The 21,693-nt window shown below is 41.2% G+C and overlaps 1 protein-coding gene across 3 annotated transcripts in view; it reads left to right on the top strand.

Moving 5' to 3' along the window:
• Positions 1–21,693, top strand: part of KCNH1 (potassium voltage-gated channel subfamily H member 1) — a 421,689-nt gene that overhangs the window by 11,177 nt on the left and 388,819 nt on the right. For all 3 annotated transcript variants that reach the window (XR_007473256.1, XM_004275288.3, XM_004275287.3), the window contains exon 2: positions 19,935–20,058. Coding sequence is in view for 2 of the 3 variants with exons in the window: in XM_004275288.3 (XP_004275336.1) it covers positions 19,935–20,058 (124 nt within the window). In the remaining variant the exon portion in view is untranslated. The remainder of the gene's footprint in view (positions 1–19,934; positions 20,059–21,693) is intronic.

Below are 21,693 nucleotides of genomic sequence, written 5' to 3'. Positions count from 1 at the left end.
TTACTCTGCAGTGTCCTCTTCAGCTCTGCCTCATGCTCTGTTGCCCGCCCCCCCCAGGCTCCATGCCTCTCCGTCTCCTCCCCTCTTCTCTCCTTTCCTCATCTCTGTGTCTTCCTGTTTGTCTCTGCCCATTGCTGCTTGCCCTGCCGCTGATTGTCTCTGTTGCTGCCATCTGTCTTTATCAGTCTCTGTCTGTCATCTCTTTCCATCTGTCACTGTTGCTGTCCGTCTTTGTCTGTAGTCTCTGCCTCCACCTCTCCATCTCTGACCCTCTCTTGTCTGTCCAGTGCTCCCCTCACGTTGCCTCAGTCTCTACTCTTTTGTGTATCTGTCCGAGGTTCCCATTTCTCTTCCAAGATGGCCTTTCTCCACCTACTCACCAGCATTGCGCCTGGTCAGCTCTGCCGACTTCTCAGCTTCAGGGTTTAGTTTTTGTTCTGGAGAGAGAATCTGATTGGCCCAGCTCTGACTGTGGATTGTTTGGCCAGTTGTCCACTCCTGGTCTACTCTGCTGTGTCTGGGTCCTGGATGGGGGAGCACAATGTGGAGTTATGTGATATACAGATAAAGCTAGGCAGGGAAGTTGGGTAGCGCTTTCCAGTGGACAGAAGTGTCCCCTGCACTCCTGTAATGCCTGGGACAAAGTAGATACTCAAATATTTGTTGCATTAAACTAAGCTGCTCTGAGATTCCTTCCATCCACCCTGATGCTATGCCCTGTCCTCACTGAGCCATTTGCCATGAAAGTGTTAAAATAATACAGGAGGTAAATGTAAAACTAACCTTAAAAAATCTTTTTCTAGTACCATTCAATATTTTTATATCGCTTACTTTAAGCCACTTTTTTTTTAGTTCTGGAAATGAAATTTTTGTGTTATTCATTGATGGTCTAGGAATTTTGTTTAAAGTGCATATAATATGTACAGATGTGTGTTAAGAAATTATTATGACTATAAAAATGAGAATAAAACACCTGGTTGACTAATCTATTGCACCACTTTTTAGCACTTGATCAGACAAATAAATGTTTCTTAGCAGTAATTCAACATATCATTGACCTCTTATTAAGTAAAATATCATTGAGTAATGAAAACATCTATTTCATGTATATTCTCATTGGCTTCCATTCTGCTTGTGAAACGAATTCTTCTGTTTTTATTGTTTTTACGCGGGCCTCTCACTGTTGTGGCCTCTCCCGTTGTGGAGCACAGGCTCCGGATACACAGGCTCAGCGGCCATGGCTCACGCATGGGCCCAGCCGCTCCACGGCATGTGGGATCTTCCCGGACTGGGGCACGCACCCGCGTCCCCTGCATCGGCAGGCGGACTCTCAACCACTGCGCCACCAGGGAAGCCCCTGTTTTTATAGTTTTAAAATCCTTCAATTTGATGCTGAATGAAGATGGAAGTCAAACTTTTGAAACCACATACTTAGGGGTAACTACCCAGTCAATGAAGCGTTTGAATTTGCTTTTGAAATTGAAATGTCTCTCCCCGTTGCAACTTACTGACTTAATCAAAATGTATTTCTGTAGGATATTAAAATCAGAGACAAAGCAAACACCTATTAAATCTCTTGGGAGTTCAGTTTGTGTAGCGCAAAGATTGGGCCCTTGACAATTTGGAAGAGTCATTTTCATGGAATTTTATCGTTGAAAAGCCACAATAGAGCCACAAAATGACTTTTGCTGATATTAAGATTTTAGATGTACCAAACTGACTTCGCTTCTTCTCATCCCATCCTCTCCATTCTCCCAAACCTTTTGATCTATCTTTTTTGTTTCAAAATTTTATTGATTCATTCATTTAGCAACCACATTCCATGCGTGTGTAACTGAGGCCCTTGGCAGTGAAATATTAGTGTTTCTTTTTTTTTTTTTTTTTTTTTTTTGCGGTACGTGGGTAGTGTTTCTTAATTAGAGCCAGGGCCAGGACTTCTAACTCACAATCCTATTCTCTTTTCACTGCATGCATTTTACATGAAAGAATGAAAGCATTAATTGGAAAGCACTTTGGTGTCATTGGGATCCATTGTCGTCCTCTGCCCTCTCATACTTTTGTTGTTTAGAAGGAGTGAGCCTGTAAGTGAAGGGTGAGGTGATCTAAGCCACTAATTACCACGGGCCAAAGTCCCCCCCATAATGTCACTTGAGGTGCGATGGAAAGACCCATCCCCATCTGCCTCCCCCACCCACCATATGTCAACACCTTCAACATTAGGGATTCTGGGCATCAGGTTAAGCATTATTCTGTCCCTAGGGTCCTGTCTTAAAATTCAAACCTTCTGAGAGAGGTGATACTTTAATCACTAACAGCTAACTCTGAATTTGTTTATAAGACAGTGTTTTTCCACGATGGGAGAAATAAGTTGATCTAAGTGACAGAAAGCTCAGAAAAGAGAGAAAAGTACAGAAAGAGGAGATGAAGTATCCCAAACTTATTCTGCTTCACAATCTTGCTTAAGCCAGATCTTCACTATATTGTAAACATTGTTGACATATAACATACAAGTGGCAAAATCCTCTAGTAACTGTAGATAAAAGATGACTAGTGCCCAAGGAGAATCTAAAGACCAGTTGTCATTTCTAATTGAGTCCAGAATTTTTTTGGCTACTAACATTTCAGAAACAATCCAGGGGAGATTGCAATTTGTGTGAGTTAATAATAAAGATGATGATGATGTCAATGACAATGGTAACATCAGGTATGCCTGGTACTGTTCTAAGTGCATTCATTCATTCATTCAACCAACACTCATTCAGTACTACTTCCTATGTGTAAGGCACTGTTCTAGATGTTGGGCATTCAGTGGTGAAAGGAAAAAAAAAGGCACTCTCCCTCATGAAGCTTGCATTCTACCAGGGAGGCAAATAATAAGCAAACAAGTAGATGCATAACATGTCAGATGGTGTAAAGTGATTGGAGAAAGTAAGGGAAAAGGAAACACGTGTTGTCAGGTGGAGTTTTTTTTTTTTTAAATTAGTTGATTCATTGGATAGCTATAGGAAAGGGACTAACAATTGGCAAATATGCTAAGAGTCCTACATTTGGTTAGGTGTTTTTTGTTTTTATAAAAATTAATTTCTGGTATGGATTTTATTTAGGTTCAGGTAAATAAAATCATTGTTTCCTGGTCTTTGTCTAGTGCTTATATATATACCTCTTGTCCTCTTCATTGATCTCAATCAGTCTTGTATTGTTCTAAAAGAAAAAAATATATATTTTTACTCAAACCTGCTTTTTGTAAGAGCGCTGATATCCTTAGTAAATCTATAACACTGAAAGTGTCATGAGGATGTGTTCTCTTCTAAGAAAAATATCCCGAGTTATTAGAAGCATATTGTGAAATATTTACTGTAGCCCTCTAAATAATCGGTGTTGGCAGGGAACAATAAAGTTGTGTGAACGGCTCGCTGAATGTAGCTTTTATCTGTGTAATTGCCCAAACTGAGTCACTTTTCTAAGTCATTGCTTTAGTTAGTTTCTCCTTTGTTAGTTGTGGTAATTATGATGAAAAGCAATTTTCTAATAATTTCTTTTTAGACTATCTCTGTGTTATGCTTTATGGGCAAATGGTAGGTTTGGGATGATTTTGACACATCTGACTACCGCCGTGTGGTTTGGCTCATACCCCATCCTCCAAAGAAACTTTACATGCTTGGGGGAGGGGACTCTTTCAAATGTTTAGAGAATGTTTGTTTTATTCTACTAACTGGAGGAAAACGGGTGTGTGGGCTGAGAACGGTTGAATTTAGGAAGCCTTACATTTAACTGCGTGCAGTCTGACAGCTAAAGACCCTCAGGGAGTAAAAAGGCATCAGAGGGAGACTGTGGAATCTGGTTAATTTGCATCAAAGGCCTGGAGCCAATGGGAACTTTCAGATGAGAGCCAATGAATAAATTATGTCTCCTTCCTCAAGCAAGGGCAGCCAGGTTGAACCCCCATGTTTTACTGAACAATGTGGAAGAGACTTGATCAATTCAGAAAATATGAATTTGGAGGCAGGCTTAGTGCTTCAGATGGGCCACTGGCTGATTGGAAGTTACACATTCTACCTGAAAAACCTGTATATGTGTACACACACACACACACACACACACACACAAGATATGTATGTATATGTCAAGAGCATATATCTTACCTGAATTTTATTGATTCCAAAGACAGATTTAGGCATTTTCTGTATATATAAGTGGACACACCAATATATGATTTATCGCTACTGTAGAATCCCTTGACAATACAGTACTTTTTTTTTTTTTTTTTCGGTACACGGGCCTCCCACTGTTGTGGCCTCTCCCGTTGCCGGAGCACAGGCTCTGGACGCGCAGGCTCAGCGGTCATGGCTCACGGGCCCAGTCGCTCCGCGGCATGTGGGATCTTCCCAGACCGGGGCACGAACCCGTGTCCCCTGAATCGGCAGGCGGACTCTCAACCACTGCGCCACCAGGGAAGCCCAGTACAGTACATTTTTACATTAATACTGTACATCACATCCTGTCTCCAAATCCAAACAATTCCACTGAGCAAAAGCCGGATACAACACAGTTCACCTGAGATGTATCACGTCCCACTGAGTCGAGTTTAGAAGGTGTTTCTGCTATTTTTAAAGTGACCCAGGCTCTACAGAGTCCAGCGTTTGGAGAAGTGATGTTTCAAGGTGAGGGCTGGTTGATGACTCCACATGGGTGTGAAGCTTGCCAGGTTGCAGAGGTGTCTTCTTATTCGTTCTTTGTTATGAGCCCAATTACTTAGAGCATCAGATTTTATTACTGCCAGAAGCATGGAGATCTTCTAGTTTGCCCCCATCGAGACTCACAGAGCTGAAGTGACTAACCCACACAGCTCATCAGGGACAGCACTGCCACTAGAACCCAACTTGTCCTTGTCCCCATTGTTACTCTTTCACATGGTGCTCTGGGAACCTAGGGAATAGCTGGGCAATGGTGGATTAATAAGGTGGCTCTTACCCCTCATTCTTCCACTGACTTTCTTTGTTGACTCGGTTCCTTGGTGCTTCTCCATGTCATCTCAGGGCCTTTTTCTCACTAGGTGGCCTCTGCTTGTAGAGTCTCCATATGGCCTGTCCTCTAGCTGGACTTCTCACCTGGCAGCTCAGGGCTCCCAAGAGTACAGAAGCAGAAGCTGCTGGACCTTAATGCTTATGGGATTGGAGTGACATCCATTCTACTGCAGTCTGTTGATTGGAGCATATCACAGACCCACCTAGTTTTAAGGGGACAACAGAAAAGCGTGAATGCAGGGAGGCACCGTTTATCGGGGGCTACCAGTATAATCTAAACTGTTTATAGTGTTGCTTTTTTTTTATATAAATTAATTTTATTTATTTATTTTTGGCTGCGTTGGGCCTTCCTTGCTGAGTGCGGGCTCTCTCTAGTTGTGGCGAGCGGGGGCTACTCCTCATTGCAGTGTGGGCTTCTCATTGCAGTGGCTTCTCTTGTTGCGGAGCACGGGCTCTAGACGTGGGCTTCAGTAGTTGTGGCACACGGGCTCAGTAGTTGTGGCTTGCGGGCTCCAGAGAGCAGGCTCAGTAGTTGTGGCGCATGGGCTTAGTTGCTCTGCGGCATGTGGGATCTTCCCAGACCAGGGCTCGAACCTGTGTCCCCTGCATTGGCAGGCGGATTCTTAACCACTGCGCCACCATGGAAGTCCTATAGTGATGCTTTGACTGTACCAGCTACCATTGAGTCAAGGGCCTGAGACATGTAAGGGGTTGGTCTTTCTAAAAAACATTTTTTTAAAAAAGAAGAGAGAAAGTGAAAAGGTCTGACAAAGCACTAGTAGTGTTCTAGAAGGGATTGTATTGTCTCTTTTTCTGTAGGTATTTTGTGAAGACTGTCACCAGTGTGATTCAGTAGTGCCAGGAGGCAGGAGAGCAGATGCTCTCTCAGTACCCTTTGGAGTATTAGAGGTTTGCTCCTTGTTCATGTGTCAGAGCCCATTTTATCCTCATTGGAGACTGGCTGAAGGAGCCAGAAGAAGGTCAAAATATAGCATCAGCTTTTTTTTACTGTTAAACTAGATTAGAGAACATAGCAGTGCTATCTGTCTCCTTCCCCAAGCCTAGGTGTTGGCTTCTAGGCTGTGAGTTACTGACCTACACCTAGGCCAAGAATCTGACAGCAGAGGGCTGGCAGGGCCTGTCGCAAGTAGGTTCTGAGTGTCATAAGGAGACAAGTAGCTCAAGCCCTCCCTCTCTTCTCCCACCACATTGGGGCTCAGGCTAGTTTGAGAGGCCAAGACACACAGAGTGGACACCTCTTGCTCTTGGTATGCCTACTGATAGCTTGATGACTCTACTTAGGGAGGTATAAGTGAGGGGGAGGGAGAAAGGGGTCGAAAGTATTCATTACAACATTTCTTTCTAGCGAAATGCCCAGCTGTGGAAGGATAAGTGTTGCCTTCATAAAAGCCCTTTACTAAAGTAGAGCTTGATAGAATTACTGTATTCTGCCTAAACTAGTGTCCCAGAGTACTACCAAGGACTCTGAAGGCGTCTCAGAATTTGTGAGCTCTGGTTCTGCTGATTCTGTTTAAAGATTATTGCAGAATGTCATACAGTTAAGAACATTGGCTTTGGCGCTTGTGATGGTTAATTTTATGCATCAACTTAACTGGGCCATGGGATGCCCAGATATTTGGTTAAACATTATTGTGAGTGTTTCTGTGAGGGTGTTTTTAGATGAGTTTAGCATTTAAATGAGTAGACTGAGGAAAGCAGATTGCTCTCCCTAATGTGGGTGGGCCTCATCCGATCAGTTGAAGGCCCGAATAGAACGAAAGTCTGACCCACTCCCAAATAAGAGGGAATTCCTCCTGCCTTACTGCTTTTGAGCTGGGACATTGGTTTTTTTTTTTTCTTGCCTTTGCGTTTGAACTGAAACACTGGCTCTTCCTTGGTCTTGAGCCTGCCAGCTTTCAGACTGGAACTTATACCATCAGTTCTCTGGGTTCTCAGGCCTTCGGACTCAAACTGGAAGTATACCACTGGCTCTCTAGGGTCTCCAACTTGCCAACTATAGACTTTGGGACTTGTCAGCTTCCACACGCACCAATTCCTTATAGTAAATCTCTGTCTGTCTTTCTGTCTCTGTCTCTATATATATGTCTATATATATCTCCTATTGGTTCTGTTTCTCTGAGTAGCCTTGACTAATACAGTGTTAGATGTGAGACAGTACCTGCTCTATTAGATGTGTGATGTAGGAAAAGTTCCTTTGATTTTCTAAGCCCTCTTATAAGATCTATAAAAATGTGTTAATACTAGTGCCTGCCCACCTGACAGATGAGTATTAATACATGTGGTCTTGGTGGTGGTGATGCTGTCTTCATAGATGAAGAATGTTAGATATCCTAACATTTCTCAGTTTAAAATCTTCAAATCTCTGAGATCCAGATCTGGCCAATTCTTTTTGTTTGTTTTCGAGTTTTTTCTTGGCCGCGGCCTGTGGCTTATGGGATTTTAGTTTCCTGACCAGGGATTGAACCTGGGCCCTCAGCAGTGAAAGCGTGGAGTCCTAACCACTGGACCGCCAGGAAATTCCCCAGATCTGGCCAATTCTGATGCAGTCTTAGGAGATTACGTTATTTTTTTTGATATTTTGTCCATGCAGTGGGTTACTTTCCCAATTGTTTTGTTTGGCTTCAAAATAAGTTTTCATTTACTGAGCTTGGAAATAGTAAATAATCTGAGTCATTTATGGTTGGATGTGGAATGCACATCTCTCCATTTGGCTAGAAGATCTGTGTCACTTCACTAGAGCCCTCTTAGTTGGCATTCTTAACCAGCAGGAATATAGCCAGCTGCCTGGAGGAATGAAGGAGCCTTGGCTCAACAAAGTTGCTGTCATGGAGTCCTTGCACCAGAATTTATGCACTGTTTTCAGGAGATTCCCACTTTCTGTGCCTGTCTATTCTCATGACAGATACACTTCTGGAGGAATGATGGCAAATTGACTCAGACCCACCTAGGTCCACTTCTTTATTTTATTTAACAGATCTTATCTCTCCCTCACAAGCTCCTACCCCACTGACCAGCAAGGGGAAATTAGTTAGTGGGGGGAATCTGAACCTCCCAGTTAGTATCTCAAGCTCTTCCAGTTTAGGTAGTCTTTTGGGGCAACTCGGTTTGTGTTCAGATGCCGATTCTACCCACCCCATATGCTTCTCTCCACATGGTGTGTGTGGTGGAGGCAGGCACTTGCGTCACCTCTGGGACCTCAGATCCCCAGATGCAAGGCCTTATTTTCCCCCACTATTTCTTTGGATCTCTGGCAATGGCCGCTGGTCGCTGGGTGACCAGTTGATCTGTGGGGCTCAAGTCTGCAGTTGGTGAACTTATGTTCTGTTCTTTGGATCGAACAGAACTTGGTGCTCTGCCCCAACTCAGCATATATTCTCTTTCTGTGTGTGTGTGTGTGTGTGTGTGTGTGTGTGTATGTAACTTGACCTAATCGAGGCTCTCACTGGCCCTGATAGTTTCCTGAACCCTCAAATTAATCTTAGGCTTGGGCAGTTTGACATGCAGCATTTGTCTACATGGTCACCCCACTCCACTCTGATAACCATCTGCTTAGGCAACTACAGCAGCAGTGGGACAGTTGGAACCTTCTGGATCCTTTCCAGACCCCATAGGAGCTGAGGGAGGCTCAGGAGTGCTGACAGGACCAGCACCTTTGAGTCACCAGTGTGGTGGTCTCTCCCACTCCTGAGTCTCAAATGGAGATCCAGACACAACATCTCCTCTCTCCTCCTCCTCTCCTGTCCTTCCTCCTCTTCTATCATTGTGTGGAAGGAGGACTGCTCTAGAAATAGGTTGGCACACTAAATTTTAAGAAGTAAGAGGTGATAGTTTACAAGAGAGAGAAGAGATGAAACATTGGAAAGTTAGACAGGAGAACCCAAGCATTTAGAGGAGGAACAATTCATTCCACCCACGTCAATATTTCCTGGGGGCATCATTGTATATTACAAGGAAGAATCATAATATAGGATGACAATAATGGTAATGGTAACTCACAAAGGTCTCATTATACTTAGCATTTTTACAGGGGGGCACATCAATCTAATGTGTTGCAAAGATTTTCATAGAAATGGTCTGATCTTAGTACTTAGTGGAATAAGAAGGAGACTATGTAATATAATGATTAAAAGTACGGATTTTGAAGTCAGATAGACCAGGTTCAAATCCCAAATGTACCCTGCTGTAACTATGTCCTTAGAGAGTTTTTTCATGAGTAAAATGATAAAGTCCATGACACTTCATTCAGTAAAGTAATACCACCTCACAAAGATTGTTGTAAAGGTTAAAAAAAACCCTACTTTGGTATATGATAAAGTACTTAGTACAGAGCCTGGCACAGAGTAAATTTCAGTGAATGGTACCCATTCTCATCAATACCTGGAATATCACCTATGTAGAATCCCTTAGTTCTTGATGATATGTGATGTTATGGTATTTGTATGGGTAGCCCCCAATTTACAAATCCAGAGATTGTGCTCTGGAATGTAATTTATAGATTACTTATTTATATCTTATTAATTGAAGAGAATCCAGAATATGCCCTTTTCCCGCCAACCAGAGCAGGGTACACATGCGGGTGCTAGGGATGGGGTAGGGAATGGGGAAGAATTTCTAAATGCTTGGGTTCTCTGGTATTAGAAGGAAATGTGTTTGTGACTGGAACTAGAATTCTTTCCTTCATTCACTCCAAGTCCTTGGATAAAGAGGGAATTCTTTTGTTTTCTCCCAAGGCATATTGTTTAATTAATTTGTTTGTTCAATTGAAGAATAGTTAATTTACAATATTGTGTTAGTTTTTGGTGTACAGCAAAGTGATTCAGTTATACATACATATATAAATACAATTTTTCATATTCTTTTCCATTATAGTTTATTACAGGATAGTTGGAATATAGTTCCCTGTGCTATACAGTAGGACCTTGTTTATGTACTTTATATAGAGTAGTTTGTACCTGTTAATCCCAAACTCCTAATTTATCCCTCCCTCCCATCTTTTCCCTTTGGTTCCCATAAGTTTGTTTTCTATGTCTACGAGTCTGTTTCGGTTTTGTAAATAAGTTAATTTGTATCATATTTGAGATTCGACGTACAAGTGATTTCATATGATATTTGTCTTTTTCTGTCTGACTTACTTCACTTAGTATGATAATCTCTAGGTCCATCCATGTTGCTGCAATGGCATTATTTCATTCCTTTTTTTGGTAACTGAGTAATATTCCTGTGTGTGTGTGTGTGTGTGTGTGTGTGTGTGTGTGTGTGTGTACACCACACCTTCTTTATCCATTCGTCTGTCAGTGGACACTTAGGTTGCTTCCGTGTCTCGGCTATTGTAAATAGTGCTGCTGTGAACATTGAGGTGCATGTATATATCCAGAGAAAACTCTAATTCAAAAGAGGGAATTCTTAGCCCTTCTATCACATAGTGAGTAAGGAGTCTTGCTATTTGGAAGCTATAATTTCTTGCTTGGGTTAGCAATGAAAGGAAACGCTTTTGGAATTTTATTCTATGATGAGAAATCCCCTAAGTGGATGATCAATAGGCTGATGATTCTATTTCTACTGCACTTCCTGTTCTTTGTCTCCTTTCTAAAGTCAAAGAAAATGCTAGTGGACTTGGTTTTTCCCAGATAAGGCTGTAATATGCATCCCAGGAACAGTGGCAATGCTTGAGGAACAATCACTACCTTTAAAAGATGACCAGAATACTTTTATGAGAAATTACAGTGATATCTGGAGCTTGAAATATATCCTGTTCTAATTTTTTTAGTAACTGAAAAATTTAAGCAATAAGTTAATCTTTTCTGATTAAATTCATTAAAAATTAAGAATATACTTATTTTTATCAAAGTAGTATATGTTCATGGTTAAAAATATCAAACTGAAAAGCTTATAAAGAAAAACAGTCATCCTATGCCTTGTCCTTTCACCCATCCTGCTCACCAGAGGCCACATTTTCTAATTTTAGCTGTTTCTTCTTATAGTTTCTGCCAGGTCTCTAAATAACATGCATTATAGCTATTTCCAGATTTATCAATTTTAGGTATTATCTGTTGACTTCTGTTAATTTATTTGAGCTTTTAGCTTACTTTATCTACTTCCTACCCCTCCTCCTAATATAATTATATTACTCCCTTATTGATTATCTTTGCAGCTTTAAGTGAAATATTTATACCTTTCTTTTTACTGTATCAGCTCTAGATACCATCTCATGATTGTTTTCTCTTCTCTCTCTAAGCTTATCATTTGTATTTTTGCAGTGTTAGAATTGATGTGGTTATTCAGATACTTATAGTTAAATATTCCATGCTTTGAAATGTTTTTGACATCTTTATTAGAGTATAATTGCTTTACAATGTTGTGTTAGTTTCTGCTGTATAACAAAGTGAATCAGCTATACGTATACATATATCACCATATACCCTCCCTCTTGCATCTCCCTCCCACCCTCCCTATCCCACCCCTCCAGGTGGTCACAAAGCACTGAGCTGATCTCCCTGTGCTATACGGCTGCTTCCCACTAGCTATCTGTTTTACATTTGGTAGTGTATATATGTCCATGCCACTCTCTCACTTCATCCCATCTTACCCTTCCCCCTCCCTGTGTCCTCAAGTCCATTCTCTACGTCTGCATCTTTATTCCTGTCCTGCCCCTAGGTTCTTCAGAACCACTTTTTTTTTTTTTAGATTCCATATATGTGTTAGCATACGGTATTTGTTTTTCTCTTTCTGACTTACTTCACTCTGTATGACAGACTCTAGGTCCATCCACCTCACTACAAATAACTCAATTTCATTTCTTTTTATGGTGGAGTAATATTCCATTGTATATATGTGCCACATCTTCTTTATCCATTCATCTGTCAATGGACAGTTAGGTTGCTTCCATGTCCTGCCTATTGTAAATAGAGCTGCAGTGAACATTGTGGTACATGACACTTTTTGAATTATGGTTTTCTCAGGGTATATGCCCAGTAGTGGGATTGCTGGGTCGTATGGTAGTTCTATTTTTAGTTTTTTAAGGAACCTCCATACTGCTCTCCATAGTGGCTGTATCAATTTACATTCCCACTAACAGTGCAAGAGTGTTCGCTTTTCTCCACACCCTCTCCAGCATTTATTGTTTCTAGATTTTTTGATGATGGCCATTCTGACTGATGTGAGGTGATACCTCATTGCAGTTTTGATTTGCATTTCTCTAATGATTAGTGATCTTGAGCATCCTTTCATGTGTCTTTTGGCTATCTGTATATCTCCTTTGGAGAAATGTCCATTTAGGTCTTCTGCGCATTTTTGGATTGGGTTGTTTGTTGTTTTGATATTGAGCTGCATGAGCTGCTTGTAAATTTTGGAGATTAATTCTTTGTCAGTTGCTTCATTTGGAAATATTTTCTCCCATTCTGAGGGTTGTCTTTTCATCTTGTTTATAGTTTCCTTTGCTATGCAAAAGCTTTTAAGTTTCATCATGTCCATTTGTTTATTTATTTATTTATTTTTTTATTATTATTTTTTTGCTGTACGCGGGCCTCTCGCTGTTGTGGCCTCTCCTGTTGCAGAGCACAGGCTCCGGACGCGCAGGCCCCGTGGCCATGGCTCACGGGCCTAGCCACTCCGCGGCATGCAGGATCTTCCCGGACTGGGACACGAACCTGCGTCCCCTGCATCGGCAAGCGGACTCTCAACCACTGCGCCACCAGGGAAGCCCCCTATTTTTGTTTATATTTCCATTTCTCTAGGAGGTGGGTCAAAAAAGATCTTGCTGTGATTTATGTCATAGAGTGTTCTGCCTATGTTTTCCTCTGAGTTTCATAGTGTCTGGCCTTACATTTAGGTCTTTAATCCATTTTGAGTTAATTTTTGTGTATGGTGTTAGGGAGTGTTCTACTTTCATTCTTTTACATGTAGCTGTCCAGTTTTCCCAGCACCACTTATTGAAGAGACTGTCTTTTCTCCATTGTATATTCATGCCTCCTTTATAAAAAATAAGGTGACACTATGTGTGTGGGTTTATCTCTGCTTTTTTTATCCTGTTCCATTGATCTATATTTCTGTTTTTGTATCAGTACTACTGTCTTGATTACTGTAGCTTTGTAGTATAGTCTGAATTCAGGGAGCCTGATTCCTCCAGCTCCATTTTTCTTTCTCAAGATTGCTTTGGCTATTCGGGGTCTTTTGTCTTTCCATACAAATTGTGAAATTTTTTGTTCTAGTTCTGTGAAAAATGCCATTGGTAATTTGATAGGGATTGCATTGAATCTGTAGATTGCTTTGGGTAGTATAGTCATTTTCACAATGTTGATTCTTCCAGTCCAAGAACATGGTATATCTCTCCAGCAGTTTATATCATCTTTACTTTCTCTCATCAGTGTCTTACAGTTTTCTGCATACAGGTGTTTTGCCTCCTGAGGTAGGTTTATTCCTAGGTATTTTAATCTTTTTATTGCAATGGTAAATGGGACTGTTTCCTTAATTTCTCTTTCAGATTTTTCATCATTAGTGTATAGGAATGCAAGAGAATTCTGTGCATTAATTTTGTATCCTGCTACTTTACCAGATTCATTGATTAGCTCTAGTAGTTTTCTGGTAGCGTCTTTAGGATTCTCTATGTATAGTATCATGTCATCTGCAAACAGTGACAGCTTTACTTCTTTTTTCTGATTTGTATTCCTTTTTTTTTTTTTTTTTTTTGCGGTACGCGGGTCTCACTGCTGTGGCCTCTCCCGTTGTGGAGCACAGGCTCCGGATGCGCAGGCTCAGCAGCCCTGGCTCACGGGCCCAGCCACTCCGCAGCATGTGAGATCTTCCCAGACCGGAGAACGAACCCATGTCCCCTGCATCGGCAGGCGGACTCTCAACCACTGCGCCACCAGGGAAGCCCTGTATTCCTTTTATTTCTTTTTCTTCTTTGATTGCTGTGGCTAAAACTTCCAAAACTATGTTGATTAATAGTAGTGAGAGTGGGCAGCCTTGTCTTGTTCCTGATCTTAGTGGAAATGGTTTCAGTTTTTCACCATTGAGAATGATGTTGGCTGTTGGTTTGTCATATATGGCCTCTATTATGTTGAGGTAAGTTCCCTCTGTGCCTACTTTCTGCAGGGTTTTTATCATAAATCGGTGTTGAATTTTGTCGAAAGCTTTTTCTGCATCTATGGAGATGATCATATGGTTTCTATTCTTCAATTTGTTAATATGGTGTATCACATTGATTGATCTGTGTATATTGAAGAATCCTTGCATTCCTGTAATAAACCCCACTTAATCATGGTGTATGATCCTTTTAATGTGCTGTCGGAATCTGTTTGCTAGTATTTTGTTGAGGATTTTTGCATCTATATTCATTAGTGGCAATGGCCTGTAGTTTTCTTTCTTTGTGACATCTTTGTCTGGTTTTGGTGTCAGGGTGATGCTGGCCTTGTGGAATGAGTTTGGGAGTGTTCCTCCCTCTGCTATATTTTGGAAGAGTTTGAGAAGGATAGGTGTTAGCTCTTCTCTAAATGTTTGATAGAATTTGCCTGTGAATCCATCTGGTCCTGGGCTTTTGTTTGCTGGAAGATTTTTAATCACAGTTTTAATTTCAGTGCTTGTTATTGGTCTGTTTATATTTTCTATTTCTTCCTGGTTCAGTCTCAGAAGGTTGTGCTTTTCTAACAATTTCTCCATTTCTTCCATGTTGTCCATTTTATTGGCATAGAGTTGCTTGTAGTAATCTCTTATGAACGTTTGTACTTCTGCAGTGTCAGTTGTTACTTCTCCTTTTTCATTTCTAATTTTATTGATTTGAGTCTTCTCCCTTTTTTTCTTGATGAGCCTGGCTAATGGTTTATCAATTTTGTTTACGTTCTCAAAGAACTAACTTTTAGTTTTATTGATCTTTGCTATTGTTTCCTTCATTTCTTTTTCATTTATTCCTGATCTGATCGTTATTATTTCTTTTCTTCTGCTAAGTTGGGGTTTCTTTGTTCTTCTTTCTCTAATTGCTTTAGGTGTGAGGTTAGGTTGTTTTTTTGAGATGTTCTTGTTTCTGGAGGTAGGATTGTTTTGCTATAAATTTCCCTTTTAGAACTGCTTTTGCTGCATCCCATAGGTTTGTTGTGTTTTCATTATCATTTGTTTCTAGATATTTTTTGATTTCCTCTTTGATTTCTTCAGTGATGTCTTGGTTATTATGTAATATCTTGGTTAACCTCCATGTATTTGTATTTTTTCCAGATTTTTTTCCTGTAATTGATATCTAGTCTCATAACATTGTGGTTGGAAAAGATACTTGATACAATGTCAATTTTCTTAATTTTACCAAGGCTTGATTTGTGACCCAAGATATGTTCTATCCTGGAGAATGTTCCATGAGCACTTGAGAAGAAAGTGTATTCTGTTGTTTTTGGATGCAATGTCCTATAAATATCAATTAAGTCCATGTTGTTTAATGTATCATTTAAAGCTTGTGTTTCCTTATTTACTTTCATTTTGGATGATCTGTCCATTTTGACTTGGTTGTAGAAATTGGAATTTAATAATGTGTTTACATGACAATGATGTGATATAGTATGATTTGGTTTCCCTTCCTGCACAGCTTTTGTTTTCTTTGATGTTTCTAGTTTTCTTTTCTGCCCCCCAAATTATATATGTTTACTAAACTTTTTTTTTTTTTTTTTTTTTTTTGCGGTACACGGGCCTCTCACTGTTGTGGCCTCTCCCGTTGCGGAGCACAGGCTCCGGAGGCGCATGGCTCACGGGCCCAGCCACTCCACGGCATGTGGGATCTTCCCGGACCGGGGCACGAAACTGTGTCCCCTGCATCGGCAGGCGGACTCTCAACCACTGCGCCACCAGGGAAGCCCTAAACTTTTTTTTTTTAATTTTAACGTGCCTCAGTATCTTTTTTTAAAAAAAATTTTATTCATTCATTTATTTATTTATTTTTGGCTGCATTGGGTCTTCATTGCCGTGCGTGGGCTTTCTCTAGTCGCGGCGAGTGGGGGCTGCTCTTCATTGTGGTGCACGGGCTTCTCGTTGTGGTGGCTTCTCTTGTTGTGGAGCATGGGCTCTAGGTGTGTGGCTTCAGTAGTTGTGGCATGCGGGCTTAATAGTTGTGATTCGTGGGCTCTAGAATGCAGGCTCAGTAGTTGTGGCGCATGGGCTTAATTGCTCTGCAGCATGTGGGTTCTTCCCAGACCAGGGCTTGAACCCGTGTCCCCTGTATTGGCAGCCAGATTCGTAGCCGCTGCACCATGAGGGAAGTCTGCCTAAACTTTTTATGTTATTCCAGATTATCAGGAATATCATTAATTCCTGACCTCCTTTATCTCTAAATAACTTCTCTTCTGGAACTTCTGTTCTCTGAAGCAATCCATATTGAATGTTTTCTATTAGCTTCCTTTCCTGCTTTCTATATTTGGAGCCACTTTTTTTTCCTAGTTCCCATGTTGTCTTCTTTCATGTATTACTCCCTCATTTTGCTGATACACATCCTCAAGTAACTTCCTAAGAAAGAATATATGGGAAATAAATTTCCCAGATCTTACCTGAAGATCATATCTGAAAATATTGTTATTCTACCCTCAGATTTGATCGTTTAATTAAAAAAAATGTCTTCTGTCCTATGCTTGTGTTGTTCTTTCTGCTCTTCTTATTAGGATGCATGCTGTTTTTCTTGATTGATCTTCTGTGTCTTATTTTTTTATGTCTCTTTCTGTACTATACTGTGTGAGACTTTATTTTGTCTTCTAACATTTATGCTGAATTTTTAATTGTTACTTTGAATTTACAGGAGCTCTTATTTACTTGTTCATTTGTTCTCCTATGGGTCTTCCCCACCCCCACCCCCACCCAGCATCTTGTTTTTGTTTTATGGGTATATTGTCACTTGAGTCTTTCTGAGGATACTAATTAGTTTTTTTTCTTTTTTTAAGTTCTTCTTAAGAACTTAAGAGAGAGTTAAACTGACTAGACTTCACATGAACTCAGGGATAATTCAGTGAATTTTGTACTTCTTTTAAGGCTTAGTTACTCAGTTCAAGAAACGTGAGTTTTTTCAGGGAGAGAAGACCAGCATGAAGGGTTAGCTTGTCTCCAGAATAAAGTCAGAGCTCCCTGATATTCAAGACCCTTTGCAGTCCAGTCTGCAGGCTCACCTCCTGCTCATTCGTCTTCCTGGCTGCCCTGTGTGTACACCAGTCTGCTCTGTGTCCTGTGCTGCCCGACCTTTGCTCATGCTGGGTCCTCTGCCTGAAATTTTCTGTTCTTCCCACAGCCTCTTACATTTACCAGAGGCAGGCGTCGTATTTTCAGTTCTCTATCTATTTTTGTGTCATCTGTGGCAGGTACATTTTAGGCATTGAAAATGTTTAAGTGAATTTTACTCATCCTTCCAGACGAGAGCAACTTCCACTGTGACCACTCAGAGACACAGTCCTTTACCTCCCTCGAACAGAGTTAAGTATTTCATGCCCTGTTTAGGTAGTTGTATGCAGGCCTATTTGTTCTGGTAAGTTCCCGAAGGGCATGGGCCATACCTTGTCAACCTGGATATCCCAGCGTTTTGCATTGTGCTTGATATACAATGGGAACTTGAAGTATTTGTGCATATATAGGGAGAGACAGAGGGAAGGACTGGCTGTGTATTTTTACTAAAGGCATATTTATAAGATTAGCAGGTTTGCAGATTCACTTCATGATGGTGCTGTTTTCTGTTCCTTTTCAGTATATCAAAGCATTCCCAAGAGTACATTAAGAGTAACTTACTGTATTACTCATCACAATAGATATGTACACAGATGCGTATCTTCAGCAAAGAGAAAGAAATTGAACAAATAAGTGATAGGCGCTCTCTAAATTTAGCCAGGGGTTAGCACTTTGAAGCTGTGTGTATTCATAAAATGAATCCCTCTAGTTGAAGTCCCTGCTCAGACTGACGGTAAGCGTAGCTTCCATTGCTAATAAATAAGTAAGTAAGCTCTTCTTTCATTTTAATTCTGCTACTTCTGACTGTGGAACCAATATTGTTGTTTTATCTGATGCTGAATCTCTGACCCTATGAGGCTCAGGTTGGCTGCAAGTGCCATAGCCCATGAGGTCAGCAGTGCCCACGTCACCACACCCAGGGGTTCTCAGTGAGGAGTCTTACTTCCAGTACACAGCTGAGCTCTGACAACTTGGAGTAGAAGGAAATTTTGAGCAGGAAATGAAGGAGGCACAGCACCCACCTTAGATTGGGGAGCCAGGCGTAGGATCCCGGGTGGCCCTGAAGGCATCTGCAGGCTGGGTGAGGGATGCAGCCATGCTCTCCCAGCAGGAAGGCGTGGATGAGCACCCCACGACCTGGTGACCACCTGCTAGTTCCCTCTCGTGTCCACCGGCAGAGGCTCAGGTGCGTGGGGTCCATCTGGCTGAGGTCAGGTCTCTCTTGGTGGGGTGGGGAGCCACTGCTACAGGCCCTTTAGCTGTCAGCTTTCCTGGTGGCCGAAACCACCAAGCAGAGACATCACCTTTCACCAAGATTGCTCACACTGGAAGGGGCTGCAGCAGATTGTGAGGGCACAGTGAGGTAGGTACCATCCTTTTGGACCACCAGAAAGGAACAGATATCCAGGTACGCTGTATAGCTGGAGCACTGCCGAGAGTCTTCTCAAAGCTGGTGGCAGCTAAGCTGCCCACTCAAATCTAAGAGCCTTCGAATGTTTGCAAGTGTTAATAAACAAACCAAATGTCAGAAAAAAGAGTAGATTATGGTATTTAGCTATTCCTCCTGCCTCTCCTTCCTCTTTTCCTCACATAGATAGGAAAGGATGGTTACCCATATTGTGCATAAACTGTAAATGCTGTACTAGAACAAAATTAACCTCCCAATTAAATGAGGACATTACATGTCACCATAATTCCACTCCACATAGTGTATATATATATAAACAAAACCCCCTCCGGTTTACAACAAAAGAAGGGTCTGTATGTGTGTCCTTTCATTCCTTTTTTTGGTCGGGTGGAGGTGTGGAAGGGGTGATTATTCTGTGGAGGGGAGAGAGCCAAGCCAAAATAATGATTATATTGAAGTTCTGGATGTTATTTGCTTAAGGTCTTGAAAAGAGAAGAGGGACACTTGATTTCCTGAGCACAAAAGGTATCGAAGACTTCTGATCTTTAAAAATGTGGAAAGTGGTGAGAACACGCTAAATAGCCCAACATATCTGGCTTACTTAATCCCCGCATCACAAGTGAATGGTGGGCCGGTGCTCCATGAAAGAGCTCTGCAATGTGCTTTCTGCGGCTCCATGATTTCAAAATCAGTAAGAAAGTTTTTGTCATTGCCAGCATCTTGATCAGGTTCTATAGAGCCCTAGCATTAGGAAGGTCTAAGTCACTTCTTTATGGAGAGGAAGGCTCTCTGGTGTGTGTATTCCAGGAGGCAACCTGCTGTCCCCTTGCCTTTCTAAGAAGGCCTTCTCCTCCAAGGATCAGCAAATATTAATCAGGGTGCATAAGGCCAGTTTGTAGCTTCTGCCCAAAAGACTGACAGGGCCAAGATGCTGGATGGAGCCCAGAAGAAATTACTTTTGGATTCTCTCTGGCTCCACATTACCAGCATAATCTCATGGAGATGAAAAATTAGGACTTGAGTATGTCTTACGGAAATCACTGGATTTCTGCCGAAAACGTTGGTTGGTTGGTGAAGCATGCTTCCTTTGGAGTACAGAAACCTCAGCATTTGCATTCCAAATATTCAGTTCTAAAGCTCTGTTCTTCTGTATTCCTCAGAGGGCCATTTTGGAGGGAAACAAAAATACCTGGATTGGTTATTATTTATGTCCTCATTGATTCTCAACTAATGTCTTGCCTCATATGCCCTTTTCTTTTCTCCTTCCCCTTCTTCTTCTTCTGTTTTTTTTTTTTTTTTAACAGATACTAATTTTGTATTGGGGAATGCCCAGATAGTGGACTGGCCTATCGTGTACAGCAATGATGGATTTTGCAAGCTGTCTGGCTATCACAGGGCGGAAGTGATGCAAAAAAGCAGTACCTGCAGGTATTTATGTTTGGGGTTCTGTTCAACACTCTATCATGGTATCTTTTTGGAAAAAGAAACTGGCTTACTCAGCTTGGGAATTTCCTTTCATGCAGCGTTCATTCAGGAATATTTATTGCACGATCATCTCTAGTTCACACACTGTACTGGGAAAATCAAAGAAGATCTAAAACATAGTCCCTACAGCTAATGAATTTACAGTCAGTGACATGGGAGAAAACCTAGAAAAACTCAGGAAAATCATTTTATCAATAAAATGTGAACTCAAAATTTTATGAGGGTTTAGATGGAAATTATGTGAAAGAAGATTAAGTGAAATCAAATGAAATGGATGATTTTAGATGATTAAATTAATTTTAAAACACGTATGGCCGTTTTTTAAGAATAAACAGCATGTTGGAGACAAGGGCCTTGTTCATAGGGCTTTTCATCAGAAAACGAGAAGAGAACCATGTCTTGCTGCCTTGTTGCTGTCACATCTCTCTCTGATCACTGACTCAAAGGCAGAAGCAAAGGGTGCTGTGAAGCTTGTGCATTTGACAGGGTTCCTAACCAAGCAGCGCTCTTGGGCTGTGGCACTAGAAAAGCTCTTTTAGAGCATCTTCAAGGTGTCCTGCGGAGCGTGTGACCCGGACCCTGTGCTGCCCCAACAAGGTCTTGGCTCCACAGCCTTTGGCGCCTCTCACTCCTCGCCTTCCTCAGAGTCTTCTGTCTTCAGTGGTGTTCGCATGCAGTGGAATCATTTTCCTAAACCTGCTACACCCAAAAGTGAACTCATCTCCAAAGGGTGGAAAAACCCATCTGACCCAGTCATAGTCTTTGGTTCTCAGAAGTTGCATTTTCTTGATATTAAATCAGCCAAGTAACTCATTTGGTGAAAAGTATTAAATGTTTTGAAAATATTATCATTTTCTTAAATTTTAGGTTTTTGGGACTGGGAAATGGAAAATTGAAGATTCCCTCAAAGGAGAGGGGTGGGATACGGAGGGTGGGAGGGAGACGCAAGAGGGAGGAGATATGGGGATATACGTATATGTAGAGCTGATTCACTTTGTTATACAGCAGAAACTAACACACCATTGTAAAGCAATTATACTCTAATAAAGGTGTTAAAAAAAAAGATTCCCTCAACGGTTTAAAAATGATGACTCAAGTATTACGATAGAATTCTCTTATATTCTCGGTGTGCTGTTATCCTCTTAAGTATCTGTGTATGTGCATCTGTGTCTCCATCTGTACGTGCACGTACACAGTCAGAACACACTGGGAGAGTGAGCTTCGCTTCTTCGTGTGACTTGAGCAGCCTTTCCTTACCTTTCTTGCTTCTTATTGGCTATAGTCAGACACTTTAAGAAAATCAGATAAGAGAACTGGATAATTTAGCCAACTTTCTTTTACGCGCAACTCTAAGAAACTTATTTAATTCCCTGAAGGTGTCCCTTCTCTAGAAGGAAAGTAAACGTGCCTTTGTGTTAGCCACATCCCTAATTGCTCAGGAGCCTTTTGGCTTATTTCTTGCATTGCAGGCATCTGAAATCTAATGTCCAGACAAAGGAAATGTACACCTACCACTAAACTACAACTTGAAAAAGTACATAAGAGTAAGGAAAGCTGGGCATAATTATGGTACTTCAT

The sequence above is a fragment of the Orcinus orca genome, chromosome 1, assembly GCF_937001465.1.
Source record: "Orcinus orca chromosome 1, mOrcOrc1.1, whole genome shotgun sequence".
NCBI lineage: Eukaryota > Metazoa > Chordata > Mammalia > Artiodactyla > Delphinidae > Orcinus > Orcinus orca.
Note: the sequence above shows the minus strand (reverse complement) of the source record. Positions and strands in the feature narration are given on the sequence as shown.